At 41.6% G+C, this 18089-nt stretch overlaps 2 protein-coding genes across 2 annotated transcripts; both read left to right on the forward strand.

Annotated features, from left to right (window-relative positions):
* Window positions 1–2042: 2042 nt before the first annotated feature.
* Window positions 2043–2830, forward strand: rln3a (relaxin 3a). The gene is made up of 2 exons (XM_030794016.1): window positions 2043–2202; window positions 2535–2830. The coding sequence occupies exons 1-2, from the start codon at window positions 2043–2045 to the stop codon at window positions 2828–2830; spliced, it is 456 nt and encodes a 151-aa protein (XP_030649876.1).
* A 921-nt stretch (window positions 2831–3751) lies between these two features.
* On the forward strand, window positions 3752–15911 carry il12rb2l (interleukin 12 receptor, beta 2a, like). Its single transcript, XM_030793893.1, has 15 exons — window positions 3752–3869; window positions 5035–5163; window positions 5908–6043; window positions 6519–6670; window positions 6886–7034; window positions 8194–8341; window positions 8780–8856; window positions 9320–9560; window positions 10130–10336; window positions 11018–11119; window positions 13200–13340; window positions 13673–13816; window positions 14546–14627; window positions 14876–14966; window positions 15516–15911. Exons 1-15 carry the CDS (start codon window positions 3752–3754, stop codon window positions 15909–15911), a joined length of 2313 nt encoding a protein of 770 aa, XP_030649753.1.
* The last annotated feature ends 2178 nt before the right edge of the window (window positions 15912–18089 follow it).

Genomic DNA, 18089 nt, shown 5'->3' on the forward strand with positions numbered 1-18089 from the left:
GTCTAATACTGCGAGAAGCGAACTTAAAGAGTTTTGTTAAAGAATAACTCTGGAGTTTGCTGAAGCAGCTTCTGAAAACAAAAGACACTGTAAGTGGAAACTGTTGTTCTCTAAGGGGTTATTCGGCCTTGATTGCTTAATCAGCATTAAGCTCAGAAAGTATGTTCACCTTCCTTGTTAAGAAATACCCCATATATATCAAGTAACGTGCCCCAGATAACAGACTTTGTTGAGCACATTTATTCGTTTTAAATTTTTCAAACCTGTACCCAGTAAACATCTATTACATTACCCAGCAGGTTCTCCTTGCATTTATGTGGGCTATTTGTTATTTATTCATTGATTCATTCATTCATTGACCAAGCAGAAGAATATAAGACACAAAGAGATAGCATACATGAATACCAAAATCATTACAGATCGCTAATTAAAGATTAATAAAACAAAATAGAAAACATGGGACATTTTCGTAGTGTTGTGACCTAAACCTCCTCCAGTCACCTTGTGACAACACGAGAATGTGTCATTTTGCAAACGTCCCTCTAAATGCCACGTTGTTGGTATTGTTATCCTATCGTGTTAATTACATATTCATTATACCATTGTCATTTTTGGAGAGATGAGTGACCTTTTGGTATGTGGTTACACAGATAACCAAGGAAAAAAAAAAAACCTGACACCAAATGTTGCATGACTTCCTTATCTCACTTGGAAAATGCCACACGCCGGATGTAATTTCAACCATTATTAAACAGTTTCTCTCTCTTTTTTGACCTCAAAAAGGGTCAATGTAACAAAGAGACAGAGAGAGAGAAGGGGGGGGGGGTGTGTGTGTGAAGAGATTGAGCAGATAGAGTTGAGAGTACGTGAAACAACTGCACAGGTGAAAATAGGTCATACTAATTCTTTTTAAAGTATGGGGGAAATGTTTAGAGTGTCAAAAGTTAACATTTCTATAAATAGTATAGAGTGAAAGCAAAGTTTGTCTGGTTTACTTTTTTTCCATCATGCATTATTGATGGTCCTGTTTTCGTTTCAACTCGTTTTTGTAGTTAATTCAACACCACCTTGTGTGCTGTGCTATGCTGTTTTATGTGATTTTCAGTATTTTCAGAATTCTCTTTTGTACTGTTGGATATTTGAGTCATAATGTCTTCTTCCTTATACAGTAACACCAATTAGATGAATTGTAGAGGTGTTTTTTTTTTTCAGTACATTTTTATAACATACTGAAATAAACTATAACTGAGTTATTACACATTTAGAGATTCTTTTCAGTAACTTGTTTTTATTTGTTATTTAGGACAGGTTATGAATTTGGAATTAGGACCAGTGCTCATATAATTTTTGTTGCTGTTGTTTTTGTTGTTGGTCGTGGTAGTAATGAAGATTTCTCTTCAAATTTTTTGTTCGCATCAATGAATCTTTTCTCATTCTATTCATATGTATTGTTGTTGTTGTTTTTGGGGTTTTTTTTTTACTTTTTTAACTGAAAAATACTTTCTAAAATATCCTTCTTTTATCTGTGTCACCACAAATTTGCCAACTAGCGGTGTATTTAACAGAAGGGTGTTTTACGGATATGTAAAAAAAAAAGGAAAGAAAATAATAAAAGCACTTTTACTCAGTCGGATCCTTTTTCTTCCAAATGAATTACCACTGCACACCTTCTCACGAGCTTGCCATTCTAGACGAGTTAGACTAATTATTCCGGCTTCGGGAGCGGCTGCATTGTTTCCGGAAAAGGTCAAAGCACCCGTGTCACTGAGCTATCTGGCTCTCTATTTGAGATGGGGGGGGGGGGGGGGGCGGTTGCTACATACTCAGGTTTTGGGTACCCGCCTCAATCAGGGTCTAACCCCCTATAAAAGGGGAATCCTGAGGTTTTGGGAGAATCACAGCTTTTGGGGCCACAAAGAGCGTGGTAACCTGAACCACAGGGACTGAAGACCTGTCATTTTGTCACTCGGACGTCGGGCCTTTTGACATCCTACTTCCTCCGTACATCTCCTCACCTGTGTGTCATCCGTCTGTTCTTCGTAATGTGGAAAGCCGCCGTGTTAGCCGCGTGTCTGCTCATCGCCGGGGTGGAGGGGTTAGACGGACCCACGTACGGCGTTAAGCTGTGCGGTCGCGAGTTCATCCGTGCCGTCATCTTCACCTGTGGAGGGTCCCGTCTGAGACGCTCCGTCACTGGCACAGGTGAGTTGGAGGAGAACGCTAAGCAAACCAGTGTCTTATCTTCCTGTTTTTGTTCCATTTGTCTGGCTTTAAAATGAAGTTTTGGATCCCTACGTCAATGACAATTCCAGTTTCACCGATATAGTTTTAAGACCACTGATTTATTACGTTTTATTAGGCGTTACTCAGTTTTCCTGAGTCTAAGACAACATGATGTGTGTCTGTCTTTGAATATGATAAATGCAAAGTACAGACAGAAACATTTGAGGGGAAAAACCAAACAACAAAATAATAATAATAAACCAGATGAAATATTGACCTTCCTGTTCCTTGCTTGTTTACTTGTGTTTCAGATGATCAGTATCAGGATCCCTTTGGTTCAGAGAACAGTGAAGCGGCTGACGGCTGGTCTCTGAGCACCATAGCTGAGACTCCACTTCACCAGGCACCTGATCAGGACTCTTTGGACCTGGCCCGTGAAGTCCAGGAAGGGCCCCGGTTCAGTCGCCCCGCCCGTTCCCTCATGTCTGAGGAGATCCTGGAGGCTCCACACACTTCGGATCGGAAGGGCAGGGATGTGGTAGTGGGACTGTCCAACGCTTGTTGCAAATGGGGATGTAGCAAGAGTGAAATCAGCTCGCTTTGCTGAGAATGGCTCTTTCCATCAAAACCTATCACCGTAACTGTGTGTATGTGTGTGTGTGTGTGTGTGTATGTGTGTGTGTGTGTGTGTCTGTGTGTGTGTTTTCTCTCTCTTCCTCTCATCATCAAGATGTACCAGATGTGTTTTTCATTATCTTATGATATGCTGAAACTGAGAGAGAATTCTCTCTTATCTCTTTTAAAACATGAAGCATGTTCAGATATAGGCTTTAGTTTGATAGAAATCACTCCTCTGTAGACATGAGAGTGTAACGTGTCATTTCTCTGCTTGTTTGCATTCTTACTTTCCAGATTCCTATATTTTTGTTCTATCTACGGTGACTTTAATATCAAGATAATTAACTGAATATTAATTGTAACATCTTGATGATAAAGAAAATGATGATTATGTTAGCGAGCAAATAAAGTTTTCTTTTTTGCATTAACTCAGTAACCATTCTTGAGTCTCTGTCTCTTCGTGTGAAATCTGCCATTGTCACATACCTCAATCTCAAAGTCTTCAACCGCGGGCAATAGTTTGACTCGTTTTAGTCCTGTCTGTGACGCGGTAAAACTGTTCAGTTTATCCGCAGAGCATCGGCGATACACTTAAATGCCTGCCTAGTAGGGAAAGGGTTTTTATGTTTTATGTAGTATAGAGACCAAAAGAATAACTACATGACATAAAATAGGGCAGACGGCTACCTTTCAACGCTGCATTCTTACAGTTGATGACAACTCTGCCTAGATTCTGCGTGGCCTCTAATCTGCGCAAGTAACTGGTGAATGTAACGGAACAGCCTCAGAACCGAGTAATGCCTCATCTCTCAAATTTTAGTTGGGGAAATTTCTTTTTGGACATGTTCGGCAGTCGGCAGCTTCGTCGACAGAGCTGTAAAGTTGAGTTGGAGCTAGCCCAACCGACCGCATGTGTTACATTTACGACAGTAAAGGGTGGACCTTTCCGGTGAAGGTCCACCCTCTACAGTGCATCGGCGATCAGTTTAGTCAAGAGACGGAGTACAGCGTGAGCGCACAGAGAGTGGGTTACAATTCGACGATCTGATTTCTTAATGAGGAGTCCGTTTGTGGAGTGATACAGTGGATATTGTAGCCTGCAGGAGCTCCTTGAAAGACATGGTGTGTTGAGAAATAAGGAAACGCGCGATCCCCGCGATCTCTGAAAAATTGATGTCCAGTGGCCGCATCTACTGAAGGAAGAGAGAAAAAGTTAGCAGTACCCTAAACAACTGTGTGACCCTCGGAGAAAACATGTTTATCGAGAAGAAGATAAAAGTTGTAACAACACCGCTCTATTAGCTAGACCATAAATGGCTGTAATTGTGTAATCGCTAGCTACGTGTTTGTGAAGCAAAGCATTCGTGTTGACTTGAAATGCAGCAGCATTTGTCATTGAATAGGATTTTGGAAGTTCCGGAACTGAAGGCTGTGTCTGTTTTGGGAAATTTGGAAATTGCGTGGGAAAGTGATGGAATACACAATAATGACAGAAATGTTTGAAGATTGGTAAATTTGTTACTGAAGGCTCGATGCCTTGAACTATGGCATGGATGGACTTGATTTGGCTGTTTTTTCTCACGTATGCTCTCAACACACATTCTTATTTCCTATACGGTGAGTTCGGTTTATCTCATATATTTAAAGTTACTTTTAATGAAAATAGTGCGGTTTCTTGGAGCTGTAAAGAGCGAGTGTTGAAGTAGGCTATCAGTCATAGACAAATGAAAATACAGAGTTAAATGCTTGAGGTGAGGTATGAAGTCGTTTTAAATAAATATGTAAGTAATCTACATATAAAATGATTATTTCATTATTAATTGAACTTGTAAATTGAAAATGTACACAACGTTCAGTTCAGTAGTATGCTGCAGCCTATCCACAGATGTTTTGTGTTCTCCGTGTCGTGTTTTTTTGTTTTGTTTTGTTTTTTGTTTTTTGTTTTTTTTTTTAGTTTTTCTCCATCACTACTTTTCATATCACTCTCACTCTCTTTTGACGATTCTGTCTTTTTTTCTAATTGTTTGTTTGTTAATGCAGCTCGAGGAGAACACGTGAACTGCTGGTGGGACAAGAGCGCCGAGACCCTTAAAACCATGCCCTTAGCGTGCGCATGGTCTACGCAGGTTTGCGATAGCTGTCACTTGTCACTGTATCTGAACGTAAACGGGAAAGGTCTCTCTTCTGCTCCAGTCTCCTGCAGCAATGGCGTTGGCATAGCGCGTTTCAACGTTTCAGCTTCCGAGCCGAAGCCCATTAACTGTACGCTCAGTTGTGTAGAGTATGCACGAGATGACTGCGAAGTCACAGCGGAAGGAGGCTGTAAGTTTGCCACAAGTCTCACTGGTTTTGTGTCTTGCGGTGGTGATTACGTGTGTACGTGTTTAGCAGCCTTACAGGCACGAGAATATACTGTAAATTTGAAAATAACAGTTTGCGACATAATCTTTCCAACATTCGAAATACATATACAGCACAGTTTGTTATGCTGTAGTAATAGGAATGATAACGCCCCTGTTATTTTGCTCTTAACTCAAACAAAGCACCTGAAGAAGCGACCCAAAGACCAAAAACAAAGACTGACCGAGCTAGTTTAGATCATGCAAAAACATTTCTCCTTGAGGGGAGCGTGAACATGAATGAACATCAAACTTTCACACAGGGGAAGTCAGTAGTCCGCGGAAGTCTGCTGTTTTCTCTTATTTCCTGCTTGTCCTGACAGTGTCTACTGCGCAAAAATGTTTTTGGTTTTTTTTTTGGAATTTACCCAATAGACCTCTTCTACTTTATTAAGAGGTGAAGACACACCACACACTCACACACACACACACACACACACACACACAAAACAAACTTGCTGAAACGGTATACACATTCGACGTTGCACATTGCGCTGGGAGACAAATGTCATATATTTCTATCTGTGGTATATGTTCATACATGTATAATGTATGAACATGAATATGAATGGAATTGCAAAGTGTTTTTTTTCCTGAATTAAGTGTCTGAACTCTCTCTCTCTCTCTCTCTCTCTCCCTCTGCCCCCTCCATCTGTATGTTTCGCAGACCCACCATCTCCAATCTCTGTGCCCTCTTGCACCATCAGTGAAGTGTCATATGATGTGGTTTGCCGCTGGGACCAGGGCAGAGACCCACTCATTGACACCAACTACATCCTGCACTGGAAAGAAGTGGAGTCAGGGTGAGGTCACCGTCTGCACATACACTATGCGTGTGTGTGGGTGTTCCTTTAAAAATTAACCTGTGTGCTGTGAATGAGAGAGGGAGCGTGAGATGACAGATTCAGAGAGAGAAAGAGAAAGGGAGAGAAAGAGAGATCGAGTATGTTCTTTTAAAATTTGTCGTGTGTGTGTGTATGAGAGAGGGAACGTGAGGAGAGAGAGAGAGAGAGAAAGAGAGAGTTTTGTGTGTGTATGTGTTTGAGAGAGAGAGAGAGAGAGACAGAGGCTTTCTCTGACTGACAGGTAAACTGCCCGTGTATATTTTTTCTAGCTTGAGTATACACTCCTAAATGTGTAGGTGTGTTTGCGTGTATGTGTTTTTATGTTTGTTCTCTACACCCCCTCTGTCTGGGGTTTTTTTTTTTTTTTTTTTTTGCATGGTAGAATATAATGAGGTTTTCCTGTCTAAAAGCATGACCGCACCTGTGTGTCTAGGTTTTCAGGTTCAGTAAACACCATCGATGGGACTGCGAAAATTCTCCGTGCACAATATTCTCTAAGCGCTGAAATGGTGGTATGGGTGACCGCAGAAAATGTTTTGGGGTCCCAGATGTCTGAGGAAGCAAGTTTTAATACTGCTAACATTAGTGAGTCTTGGTGTCCATCTCTCAGGCTCTCTCTCTCTCTTTCTCTTTTTTCTCTGTATCTCGCTCACTTCCTCTCACTCAGCTCTGTCTCTCTTGTTGTGTTTAAAGTTTATGTCCTCCCTGGGGCATCTGATTTTTTTTTTAATTTAATCTATTTACCCACATAACACCTTTCTTTTTCTCTCTCTCGCTCTCTCTCTCTGTCACTGCTTCAGTTCCGTTTTCACCTCCCAATGTCACTTGCATGTCTGTCAGTGACGGCATCGAGGTCACCTGGTACATGCCTTACCCAGAGACCTTGCAATGGTGTGACACGAGGTGCCAGCTTCAGTATCACGTTCAGGGAGACAAGGCGTGGAATGAGGTAAGAGGAACACAAGACAGGAGAACAACTTCTTATCCATTCACAAACTTTTCGAGATCTCAAAACAGTGTTATGTTGATGTCTGTTTCAGCCAGAAATAATTACTGAAATCATAACTACACTGATAAGGTTATATAACCCAAAAAAAACTAACTAATTTTTGATTTGTTAGTTAGAAATATGTCTGGGTGAATACATTGAAGCTGCAAGAATAGGTTGCTGTGTTTTTAGTGTACAGCTGTGTCAATTGGGGAAAAAAAGACTAAATCGAGTTTTAGTTTTGTTGGGTTTCGCTTTCAATGCTTAGTGGTTGCAGTAGAAACAGACACACTTGTGACTGACTTCTTCATGGTCTTCTGATCAGGCCTCGAAAACACAGTGCATGATGTTTGTTGAGTGTTTTAGTAGAGATCTCAGTAAAGGAAACCCACCGATCAGGAAGCGTTTAGTTGGAGGAGTACCCCAAGTGAGGTTGCAATAGAAGGCTGAACAAAAGTCAACCATGGTAAAAAAAAAAAAAAACTCTTGCTAGCAGTGTTTGTGATGACTGTGCACTGGTTTTAGATGCAAGGCAAGAATGAAGTGCAGCTGTAAACCAGTTGACTGGAAACATCAGTTGAAGCATCCTGGTGGTTTTGATTTGTAGTTGGTTTATTTTCCGGCCTGGCTCTGGTCTTTCTAAATTCCCATAGAAGACAGGGGAAATATCAGTAAGCACTAAACCATTCTGAGTAATCAACTTCATCCTGTGGTTAAGCATTTCTATCCTGCTGGGTTGGGTCTCTTCCAGGATGACAGTATCACCATGCAGAGAGTGCAACTGGTCACCAAACATTTTTAAACGCATTTAAAACCTCACAAAACCTCATAAACCCCCATCATCTCATTCAGTAGATCTCAACTTCTTGGAAACTTACAGAAGGTTCCAGAGCAGAGTTTACCATCATCGCCAGCAGTTTCTTTCAGCGGAAGGAAATAGCGCTGTTCCAGAAAAAAAGCATTCCGCTTATGGAATAGAATCCATTCCACTTATAGAATAGAATCCATTCCACTTATAGAAGCCAGTCCATGCTTAGTTTAACTGCACTCCTTTCACGTGTGAATACATATGTTTTCACCCAGATATCACTCTACCTCTAAATCCCTTCTTCTTTTACAGATTGAGGATGAGTGCCAGGGCAGTTTTACGTTGGAGAAAACTCGACCTTTCACCACGTACGAATTCCGCGTTCGCTGTTGCTGCGCCAACGAAGATACGGGTATGAGTGGCTGGAGCGAAGTTTGTACGATATTGAGCCAAGAGGCAGGTGAGTACCCGCTGGAGTTGGTTGGCCCAAAGCTCTAAAAGGGTGTGTGCTCTCCCAGAATCCTTTATGTTAGCTCTTGAGATGGACTGCTGTGGTCAGTGTGGACTGACACAGTGAAAAGTCAAATGAGGTGCGGTCCACAGGACTGTGCATTGATTCGGTCTTTATGTAAAGCAGTATAAACAATGTCTCCTCTCGAAGTGCGTTTTCCTGTGGTTTTTGTTTTTGTTGTTGTTCTATGGGGAGAGCTGTGTACATCAAAATAGTTCTTGTTTCTTACATCATTTCTGAAAGTTTTCCACTGTCTTTGAACTGACACTTTTCTTTAGTATGTTTTTTTTTTCTTGAAGCTGTGCGACTACAAGGCTTTTACATTGTGTCACAATTCCTTGAATCTTGTATTTGAATACTCTGAAAATGTAGCTGTCTTTCCCGCAGTTCCTTTGGGAGTACTGGATGTCTGGACAAATTGTCGGGCAGATTCAGCAGTTTTACCATGTCATATCCTGTGGAAGGTACCGGAACCAATCATTATGAACGACCATCAATCAGTTTACAACTGGTGTAGTGGGCATGAGAAATTCCTGATTTCTTGACCTTGTTAGATAATGTTAATCCAATAGAGGGAGTGATGTACTCTCCTCCCAAACTATGTGTTATCCAATATTTGTGTGAACCCTCTGAGGACATTCTGAAATAACTACCAAAAATTAAGCTTTCTAGCTTCCATTAACCACAAGGTCCATGACTCAACCCTGAACACACTGGGAGAAACAGAAAAATAATGCATCGTTTATCTATTAGACACAACCCAGCAGCGAAACTTTGAGTTTAATGTTGCAATTATACTTCCATAGTCTCATAGGTCAAGATTTTTAATTTTTTTTTTATTTCCCTTGTTTTGGTCCCCTTTTTTCCTTACGATGCTTATGTATGTTGTGGTGTCCCTCTGTGTCTCGTGTGTGGATTGTGGACTAGGAGATGCCTATATCGCAGTCCAGAGGTCAAATACAAGGTTATGTGGTTAGCATGATGCACAGGGACGGAGGCTTTACCCAGAAGAACCTGCTGAGAGATGAGCAGGGCTGTACAGACCGGGGCAGCTCTTCACGAATCTGCAGTTTCAATGTTACCTCTCAGGATCTGAGAGGAGTCAAAGTGTCAGCATACAACAGAAAGGGGAACTCAGACCCTGCTCTGGTACCACTTCTTGAAATGGGTGAGTGAACAACAACAACAACAACAACAACAAAAAAAAAACGAGCAAACTTAATCAGTCAGCAGTTTGATTGAAAACTTATAGTATACTTCAGTATGATGTCCATTAAGATGCCTTCAAGGGACTTTTATTTTTCTGACAGAGGAAATCGTTTTCTCTTTGATTTCTCGGAACGCAAAAGTTACACTGCGAAACGCAGGACCCGCAAACTTTTTTTTCTGTGCAGTTTAAAACAGTAGCTTGGCGACAGCCGTTGTTTGATGACAAACGCGTTGAAATAAGTAACCCATTCTTTGAGGTAACGTGTGGGCATTTTGGTCTCTGAATCGCTGGCTTCCCTTTTCATACGTTAAGCAACAGTGTGCCAGCGGCATGCATGTGCGTGAGTCACACTTTCTACCCAAACCATCTTCCCCTTCTGCACAAGGTGATTGACAAATCCAGGAGAGTACCGAGACAAGTCATTCGTCAGAAGTCTTGTTTGAGGACGTTTTTATACATTACTTAAAAGATTTGTGTGTGTGTTTTGTGTGTGTGTGTGTGTGTGTGTGTGTGTGTGTGTGTTTCAGCGCAAGAGCTTACAGCAGAGACGTGGTTGAATGTAAGAGGAGAGGAGAATCGTCTGCACGTGTCATGGCATGTACCCACATCCCTCTCTGAAAATGTAAAGGAGTTTGTGGTGCAGTATGAGTCAATCAACGCCACCCACTCTGTACCACATCTGATCATGGACTGGATAAAAGTGAACAAAACACATAGCTCCACCAGTCTCACAGGTGTGTGTGTGTGTGTGTACGTGCACTCGCTTTTGTGGGGGAGTGTTTTTAAGATAATATAATCCTTTATTAGTCCCACAACGGGGAAATTTAAGGTGTTACTGCAGCGTGGGGGATAGCGCAATAACAAGGAGATCAGTAAGAAAAACACAAGATAAAGTAAAAAAATAGGAATAAAAAGATATAAAAGATATATAATAAAAACCCTAAGAAATATTAATAAGTAAAACAGACAGTGCACAGCAGTAAACAGTTATACAGAGGGTATTGCACATGTATAGCAAACAGTTTTACGAGTGTATGTGCATGGGTGTTTTGTGTGTGTGCGCCTGTGTGTGTGTGTGTGTGGGTGTGCGCGCGCGTGTGTGTGTGGACTGCTTGTGCTGATTGCTGATTCTGTCATCTGTGTCAATACAGCTTTGTTTTACAGTTTCATGAACAAATTACAAATTCAGGAGAGTACCCAGACAAGTCATTCATCATAAGTTTTGTTTGAGGAAGTTTTTATCCATTACTTGAATTACTCTGTGTGTGTGTGTGTGTGTGTGTCTGTGTGTGTGTGTGCGCGTGTGTGTACGTGTGCGTGTGTGTATGGGTATTTTGTGTGTGCGAGTGTGCGTGTGTTGACTGCTTGTGCTGATATATAATGCACTTAATGCTGGAACTTCTTCCTTTCCTCAGGTCAATTCCAAAAATATAACCCATACAATGTTTCCTTGTTTGCTGTTTTCAACAATCGCTTCACGTTACTGAAGTCTGCTATTGGCTACACTCTCCAAGGAGGTACATTCAGATATTTCCCATAATCCACTGAGAGCAGTAAATATAAATGATAAACACTGCACAGCTGTATTTTCAGATTCTATTTCTAAACATTTCTGTAAAATATTTTTGAGTATTCAGTTTTCTACTTGTGGGGCGGTCAGTCTTCAGCAAAGAGACGTTTCTTAATCTTTTAGCGCTCCGCCAGTCGTTAAAGTTCGCAATTGTCAACACTCTCACCGTCTTTTCACTCTCCTTTGATCCTTTGACCCTCACTCTCATTTTTCCTCCCAGTCCCTATCCCTTTGATCCTAGTTTCTCTCTTTCATGGCAGAGGCCTCACTGCATTCAGGACCAATGCACACTAAAGCAAAAAGCCAGTTGCTATAATACTTAACAAATGCGAGGCTCAGCGTTTTATAGCAGCGGACAGAACTTGGACAGAAGCTGATACCGATCAGTTTCGAGGGAGAATGGAATGTCTCGTGAATGTCCCGTGAGAGTGGAATTAAGACCATACCACGAGTCCCATCCGCATTGTTCCACTCATTCACAAACTTTATAGAACAAAAGGAAACTAAACTAACTGCACAACAAGTAATTACGCGGATTAAGTAGTGCAACCGTACTTGATCCTTTTCGGAAGCATAAAGTGCGGCAGATACCACTAGGCAAACATAATGTTTCTATTCCTCAGGTTAACACTTTACAAATTCCAAAGGAGGTGCCCTCCCTCTGGCCACAGACACCCACAAAGAGATAGCCCGTTACTAGAAAAGATAAGGGTGCTTTCATACCTACCTTGTTTGGTCCGGACTTTCGGAACCAAAATAGCAGGTGTAAAAAGGTGCGGACCACGATCTGGACCAATGAACCAAAATTCGTCCAACCAAAAGAGGTCGGTTCGTTTGCAGTGTGACAAAACTTTTTGGATGGTTTGGACTCTCGGACCAACTACGGGAGATTGAGGCAGGCTATCGGTACCCATTACACAACAGAAGAAGAAAAAGAACCGGAAGAGAAGTAAGAATGAGATTTTTACCGAATCTTATTATATCGGCGACGATATCATTTTTGCACGACGAGGGCGTTCATTTGGTGAATTTGAACTAGTCTCGAGTACTGCGCTTGAAGTTGGTGCTGCTGGTAGTAATGCCACAGTATTAATAGTAGTATAGTGGCAGCGAAATGAATCTGTTCATTCATTTTTTCCCATTCAAACTGAAAAGGCTACCTGCCGAACTGACAACACGCCGACGTCAGATGCACTCCCGTCTACAAACCAATCAATGTCAAGTATAGGGAGACGCAGCCCACGGTGTTATGTCAGACAAAGTTCTTTAGTGCGCTCACAAATTTGCAGTCTGAAACCAAAATTAATCGGTCAAATGTATACAGTGTAATAAAACATGAAGCTTGGTTTGCACCTCGGTTCGGACTTTCAGGTGTGAAAACGCCCTAAAATTCTAACACCCTGCTATCCTCGGCATCACGTGCGTCCTGTTGTCTTGCCTCGTCCCCGCCTGCGCGTCTCTGTGAAGAATCAGTCTAGAAGATCCGCGCCTAACACCTTTCTAGCTCCGAAGCAAAATCCGCCCTGCGGCCTCTGCGAGCATTCAACACCTCCAGACTCTCATACCTGATCGTGGCGAGGCTGGCTCTTCCTCTTTCCTTTTTTCTCCTTCCCTCCCTCACTATCCTTTTAGTGTAAGTCACCCCACTACATCCTTTTGACGGATTTCCCTTTTGGTTAAGCGTGCCTCTTTACAGAGTGGCCATGATCGCATAATTTTATATCGTTCAGTCGTCATCAAAATGTGGTGAGGCTGAAGCATTATCGTTATTGCCTAGTTAGTCCTCTTTTTTATGCAGTTTAGAAGCTGATGCCTGTTATTAATTTGTGACCTCATCTGTGTTTTTTTTTTTAGAGGTTAGCATGTCTGTTAGCGAATTCGTTTATTGTAATGAACGTTTACATTTGCATGCTATACCCTGAGTATCTGACACATTATCTTGGAGAATTGTGTGAAAATGTGTGTCCAAACAAACAAAAAAAAAATTTGACCTTTCAGTAAAATAAAGTATCTCTGCCTTTCTTCAGTTCCCCCACAAGTCTCAGAATTCCGAGTGGGGAATATCTCTCTCACTCACGTCAATCTCACTTGGAAGCAGATCAGCATGAGAGACAGCCCAGGAGTTATTCTGTGCTACGAACTCGGACTACGCGATGAGGGAACCACAGGTACAGGAGGGAATAAGTACACCTTTGTAAAGTGCTGTCCTTTTTTTTTTTTTCTCTTGAATGTATTTAGACATAATGATTATCTGACTTACCCTGCCATGCTATTAATGGAATAAGGTGGCCCAAAAGACATTGGAAATATGTACATTTTTGTATTTGGCAAAACTTTAAATTGTATGAGACTCTGTATGGGGGTTATCACTAGTTTTGTCACACACTTTGGTCCCGCTCTGTCTCACACGCCCTGTTAACACCTTGCATTAAGATCGGACCTTGGTGTCAGTATATGTCAGTAAATAGATTACATTTTAAAACTAAAATTTTCTCCTCAGTGTTTAATGTGAGCAGTGAGCTGAACAGTTACCAGCTGTCTGAGCTGAAACCAAGGCACAAATATGATGTGTGGATCAGAGCCTGGACTGAGGCCGGACATGGGCCCAAAACCACCTCCAGCTTCAAGACCACAGATTCATATGGTATCTACCTCTCTCTCTCTCTCTCTCTCTCTCTCTCGCTCTCTGTCTATGTGTCTCTTCCTCTCTTCATCTGCCACTGTGATTACTGTGATAACCTCTGTAGTAACACTCTCCCTCTCTGTTTACCACTTACTCTGTCATACCCTTGCCTAGGCCTGGTCCCTTTCTCTCCTCATCATTGTGTCTCTCATCACCTCCTCCCCTCGGTAGCTTCTCTGCTCTTACACCTTTCTCCCTATTTTCTCTCATTATCCCCCCCAGTTTCTTTGCCTCCTGTCAAAACATGTCTTTTCCTCCTAATAGTGCGCATCTCTTGGCTTCAGGTTTTTGGTCTTGCAATTCTTTTGCCATACTGTCTCTTTCACTTTGGCAACCCTTCCTGTCACTTTTTTGAAAACCTCATTGTGGTAACTTGTCTTTTTTTTTTTTCTATCTCTCTCTAGCCTTTTCTGTTCCTTTAACCCCATGTCCGTGTCACCTTCTTATCAACTCAGCCCACGTAGGGAAAGCCCTGTGTGCACCAAGTTACAAGAAAGAGCCGTCTGGTTCTTTTTTCTTGGTTTCTCTGTAGGTGTTGTTAGCATAACATTAGCCTCACCGTGTTAAATACAATCCAAGCTTTCCACAAAAAACAAAAAAAAATTACACACTATATAGCAAAGCGTGTACTGTGGCCTCATTCTCTGAGCACTCTTGTTCGACTTCTCACTCGATCTTTTTCCCTTCTAGATCGCGTTTTGCTCTCCGTGGTAATTGCCGTAATAATATCGTTAACCGTGCTGATGAGTGTGCCGATCGCTTGCATTTTCTGGTAAGAAACGTGATCTGTATGACTCATTGGGCTAACTATAGTTCTTAGAAAAACTGATCTCATACTTAACTGTCATCAGAAATCAGATGTGACCTAGTCTATTCTGCGATGGATTTTATCTAATCTGTCACATCTCGTTTATTCATTTATTGTTATTAATCAAAACTGATCGTCTGTTGTTGCAGCGAACATAGCGCTGAGAATAGAATGTTGTGTTCGGGAATTTCCACCATTTTGTCTCGTTTTAGTTGTTACCCGAAGTTTAAGGAGTCAACATTTTGCTGTGAGAAAATTCCAGATCCAATAAACAGTGTGCTATTCAAAGACATAAGCAGTCAGGTAAGATTTTTTTTTTTTTTACAAACCTCATAGTCTCATAGCAGGACACATGAACAAGGTGGTTACAGCTGTTCAGCCCTAAATTTCCAATTGGGAACATTTTTAATCAAAAGTTTCAGCCTTAAAACTCAGACTGGAGAGAGTGGTCTTTGGCGTTTAGCTTTCTGGCTTGCTTCAGTAATTAATTCACTCCAGTCATTCTGCCTCAGCTCAATGAGTCATACAGGCATGCTAGTCATTGCTGCTGGCAGTTTGTCATTTATCGCTCGACACAGGTAAACTAAATTAGTCAAAGTAATCAGTAATTAGTAGTTAGTCTCAGGTTCTTCCTGAGAGTGACAAACATGAACTCCAGGAGACCACAGAGCACTTAAAACACGACAGTTTGACAGCAACCCGAAGGGAATTAGTAAGTCTTTAGTGACTCAAGACAAGTGAGAGAGACTTTTGGGACGAGTGTTCAGAGTCATAAAAAAAAGCAGAAAGGTGTTGACGGTACTTCCTGAATGAGAGAGTAAACACATTTTTTTTTTTTTGTCCCAATTACAGAGTTCAATTCCAAGCCTCTGTGCTCCTCTGGAATCTTCACTCAAGATTTCCAAACTTGAAGTCTTGGAGAACCTTATTCTGGATACCTCATGTGTTCCCACGCAAACGGAGAACCGTCTTGACAAAGAGGAGGAGGAAGCACAAAGGCGAACGGCAGAAGGGGAGGAAATGGTGAAACGCGGTGGGAGGGAGGACGAAAGCGTAAGTGAGAACTTCAGAGGAACGGAAAGACAACCACATTCAAACTTGGACCGGAGGAAAGAGGGCTACAGCGAGATGGTTGACACCGAGGAAGAGAAGAGTTACGACGATGACGATGATGGGGGGGACGTTTCGTGGGGGAATCAGTTTTCAGATTATGAGAGGCATTTTATGCCTGCTGTGGGAGAGGTATAACGGCTGTCTCGCTCTCAAAACCTGTCTCACTCTGCTCCGCTGGATAACGGCTCGTTTTTAGAGCTCCGACTGTGAAACCGACACCCGCGCGCAAAAACTATCATGGAAAAAAAAGCCTTGAATGGAATGAAATCACAGTTTTCTGCCGTTTCCCTTTGGTCGAGAAACCAAAGACACTTCCTAAAAATGCAAATGATCTTCTACCTCATGTCGAGTTAACTCTTTCACACAGTTTTTGCATTTCTGCTCCGTTTCTGCAGCACACAGTTTTTGGTATAAGGCACTGAAGACTCTTTCTCTAGCCGTGCTTTGTGATGGTTTATCAGGGACTTGTTTTAATTGTGCAGACTGAACGTTCTCAAAGACACCGGAGGGAAGAATCTCTGCAGAGTCATGCAGGTCTACTCTTGCCTGTAAAAAAAAAAAAAAACAACCCAAAACCATCTGGATAGATAAGGGATTGTGAGAAGTTTCAGTACACCACAATGATAAACGTCTAACCCTAACATCAAACACAACAAGAGGTTTTAACCCATAATTTGCATCTGAGGTGCTCTGGTTAAGATGTTTGATCAAGCCATGGTTTGTCAGAAAAGACAGTCAAAATGTCATCCACAAGATGAATGAACCAAAATGACTTTGGTCATCTTCACAGGATGTCAGCAGGAAAAAAAAAACCAACTGTAAACTGAGTGCAACTCAAAAGTGGAGTCTGGCTTCTAACTGAACAGGAAGACACACCCTCCCAGACAGCAACTTCAACAGAGCTGTGGAAATAACAGCCAAACTCTCGGGCTTTGAGGTGTTTGGTTCTTAGAGAGAGGATCTCAGGGCTTTGAGATGTTTGGTTCTCAGAGAGAGGACCTCAGGACTTTGAAACATATGATTCTAAGAGAGAAGATCTCAGGGCTCTCTGGTTCTGAGAGAGAGGATCTCAGGGCTTTGAGATATATGGTTCTAAGAGATAAGATCTCAGGGCTTTGGGATACATGGTTCTAAGAGAGAGAATCTCAGGGCTTTGAGATGTATGGTTCTCAGAGAGAGGAACTCAGGGCTTTGAGATGTATGGTTTAACATTTTTAAATGTTTCTGAGATGTGTTATGAGCTACTCAAAGTGTATTTTGCTGAATAAATATTTTTGATATGCTCATCGCTTTGTTGTGACTTTCATGTTTTAGTTAACAGGAAGGTGTCGGATTATAACCCTGTCTTGTAGCCTAATTTTAAATGGGGTTTTTTTTAGTTAGTAATATCGGAAGTTGTAATAACAGGCACATAACTAACTTGCACAGTCATATCAAGTCAAAGAGAGAACATAAAAACAGAGATAAGAACAAAGTAGAGACAATAATACCATATCTGCCTCTTAAGAGAACACCATGCTTTCATTAACACCAACCAGCCAATCCAAAGATTGTATGTATACTGACAAGCTCATAAAATACACACCCCCCCGTCTCACTCCGAAACCAAAAGGAAAAAAGAAAGAAAAAGGAAGTTGTATGCGTGAAACTGAATAATATCATCGATTATGATATGCGAGTGCTATGTGCTGTTCACTTACAGCTAAAAGGAGAGGTCCATGCAAGACTGGACATTCTCAGAGTCAGAGAGACTACATACAGGAAACAAACCCAGGAACTTTCCTGTAAATATTTAACATAAAGGAACGGACTGTTCGCTGAACACATTTCCTGTTCAACCCTACAGATGATGTCCCAGCTGAAAACTATACTATACTATATATAGTGGAAAGACTGGATACTGAAGTACAAATTATCAGCATAATGGATTTAGAAGTTATTCGAGAATAAAGTAATTACGATGATTTCCTGCCACGTAGGAACATATGGCTACCTCACAATCTAGAACCTTCTGCACTTAAGATATATCTCTGATATATTGGATATTTGATTATTTGTTTAATATGTCAGTGTAAGAATCCGTTTGATAGATGCACATTTTGCTGTCGAGCTTGATATTAAAATGGTGAAACAGGGACATCTAGTGGTGACCTGTGGTACTTCAAGCAGGAAACCCATTTTGAGAACCTCAGCAGCACGGAAGCCCCGCGACCCTAATCAGGATAAGCGGCTTAGATAATGAGTGAGTGAGTGAGTGAGAGCAGCACGGAAGGAGCAATTCCCACTCATTCCCTGGGGCCTAGTTTCTGATCT

This window comes from Chanos chanos, chromosome 16, assembly GCF_902362185.1.
Source record: "Chanos chanos chromosome 16, fChaCha1.1, whole genome shotgun sequence".
In the NCBI taxonomy this organism is placed as follows: Eukaryota; Metazoa; Chordata; class Actinopteri; order Gonorynchiformes; family Chanidae; genus Chanos; species Chanos chanos.